The 2,232-nt window shown below is 46.1% G+C and overlaps 1 protein-coding gene across 1 annotated transcript; it reads right to left on the reverse strand.

Annotated features, from left to right (window-relative positions):
• Window positions 1-638: 638 nt before the first annotated feature.
• LOC101775258 (peroxisomal multifunctional enzyme type 2) lies at window positions 639-1,868 on the reverse strand. Its single transcript, XM_004964843.4, has 4 exons — window positions 1,553-1,868; window positions 1,357-1,417; window positions 1,176-1,275; window positions 639-1,076 (listed from the first exon to the last, which is right to left on the reverse strand). The coding sequence occupies exons 1-4, from the start codon at window positions 1,820-1,822 to the stop codon at window positions 995-997; spliced, it is 513 nt and encodes a 170-aa protein (XP_004964900.1). The 5' UTR covers window positions 1,823-1,868; the 3' UTR covers window positions 639-994.
• Window positions 1,869-2,232: the final 364 nt, after the last annotated feature.

Consider the following 2,232-nt stretch of genomic DNA (forward strand, 5'->3'; position numbering starts at 1 on the left):
AGTCAGTATTTGAAATTGCAGGAAGGTATATCCTACTACCTATATCTATGTTATGACCATTGGCTCCTAAAACAGGGTCCGAACTGATAAAAAGACACGATTCAGAGATAGTTTGGGGGGCCTAGAGCCTGGACCCTGGAGTATCAGATAGCTTTCTGCGATTCCTACTCAACAAGAAATAGTTGGACTGGCTTCTACAACAAGTTTTATCTTATTCTGATAATAATTCACTATAAAAATTAGGACTATAAGATCAACTCTCCTGTAATTTTTTGAGAAGTCCAATCATATCCACACATACATATACTATCTTAGCTACTTATATTAGTAAGAAATATCAACTATCACCACTTTACCAGACCATATATCCTGATCCAGATCAACAAAAGAATTCAGTTTCAACTGGCTCCATCATTCCTATTCAGCCAATAAAAGTTCGATGCATGCGAATCTGAGCATCCTAACTTATACACCATGGATGCAACCTTTCTTACTGAACCACAGCAAAATTAGCATACAGCCTCCACATTGGTGAGCCCAAAGAGGCGGGTTTTACAGAGTACCCAAACTTCCCGACACAATTCTATTTTCATACTTTGAAGTATTAACAACGTTGATCTCAGGGCCATAACAGATACTGAAATAAGTTGAGAATATGTGAATATAAAACTAATGTAGCTCGACAGAGCAAGCCCAAAACTGTTACATAATCTCAATCAAAATAAGGACATAACCACTGAACTATCACCAGGGACATCGACTTAGCATCGGATTGCTTATTGTAATCAAGCAGAAAGGCAAAGCAGTAATCACCAGAGACGAACATTGAGCTCATTTTAAGTGACAGATTAACCAAGGCATTATCCAAATTCCACTGATAAAGATCAGATGGTCGTGTGTTGTTCATGTATTCCACTCATGCTATCAGGTACACAGCGGTTGAGGCCTGCAAACCTTATTATCCAACCACGCCCAAATAATACAATCTAACCTTCTACAGCTTCGCTGGCTTGGGGAAGATGTCAGGGGTGAACTTCTGCGCAGCGGCTATGCTCCCCTTGATCTTAATAGCTCCGCTGCACAGCAACAGAATTCATCAGCAAAAACTCCCAAAAATATCCTGAATCAGAATGAAAAGAAGAAGAAGTAAAGGCTAGTTTTTTTGTTCAACTAACCGGATGAACGCAATCTGCGGGTTCGTCTTGCCGCTGGCGATTCCAAGGAAATCGTTGTCAGTGAAGGAGAAGGTAGCATCCGGCTTCCCCTGGTACGGTCCTACACATCAGAATCAAATATTTCAGAATACCGATCCGGGGAACCAAAATTCAGGCCGAAGGACCACGAAAAAGGACGGACCTTTGCTGACCTCGCCCTTCTTGAGGTCGACCACGAAGATCTCCTCGTCAACGCCGAGCTTCTGCAACGCACAGCACCGCCACATGAATTCAGGAATCAGGAAGCCCGTCGATCTGGCCCGGGTTTCACGCAATCTTGGCAAGTAAAGGAGGAGAGATTCACGGGAGATTTGAGAGGGGGAGGAGGGGAGTCTGACCTTGGGGGCGATGTTGAGCTGGTAGACGAGGCCGACCTTCTTGGTGAGCTCCTTGCCGGCGTCGGTGGCCATGTGCAGGCGCATCTGCTCCAGGAGCTGCGCGGACTTGAGGCTGCTGCCGTCCATCTCAGCGGGCGAGCTACGAGTAGCAGCGCAGAGTCGAACTGGGAGAGAGAGATTGCAGGAGGGAGATGCGAGAGGAGGGGAGCTGGTTCGGTTTTGTGGGGAAGTAGAGCAGTCGCGGCTTGCGGGAAGGAGAAGGCAATCCATCGGCGGTGCCCGGCAAAAGTACAACTCCAACCGCCCCGGAGACGTGCCGGCACGGCACGCCACGGTGGCTGGGTGGATGCCCCGGCCCTATCCGGGTTGTTGGCAGTTGGCAGTGGCATGGGACTGCATAATTGAGATTTGCGAGGCCTCCTACAGTCTTACTGGAGCCCGATAATACTCAGATCAAATCCGTCTCACACGGAACTGCACATTCTTCGTCTTTAAGTTTGGGGCATGTTTGGATTGTTGAATTCGTGGCATGTTAGGGATGGTGCCAACTTTTGCCGCACCAAAAATTAGCTTAAATAAATATTTTGAGAAGATAGAGTTTCAATTTTTTTTAAAAAAAACTATGGATGAATAATAAGTTGCAACGCGTTTGGAATGACGCCAAATTGACCCACTACAAA

The sequence above is a fragment of the Setaria italica genome, chromosome IV (genome assembly GCF_000263155.2).
Source record: "Setaria italica strain Yugu1 chromosome IV, Setaria_italica_v2.0, whole genome shotgun sequence".
NCBI classification, from domain to species: domain Eukaryota; kingdom Viridiplantae; phylum Streptophyta; class Magnoliopsida; order Poales; family Poaceae; genus Setaria; species Setaria italica.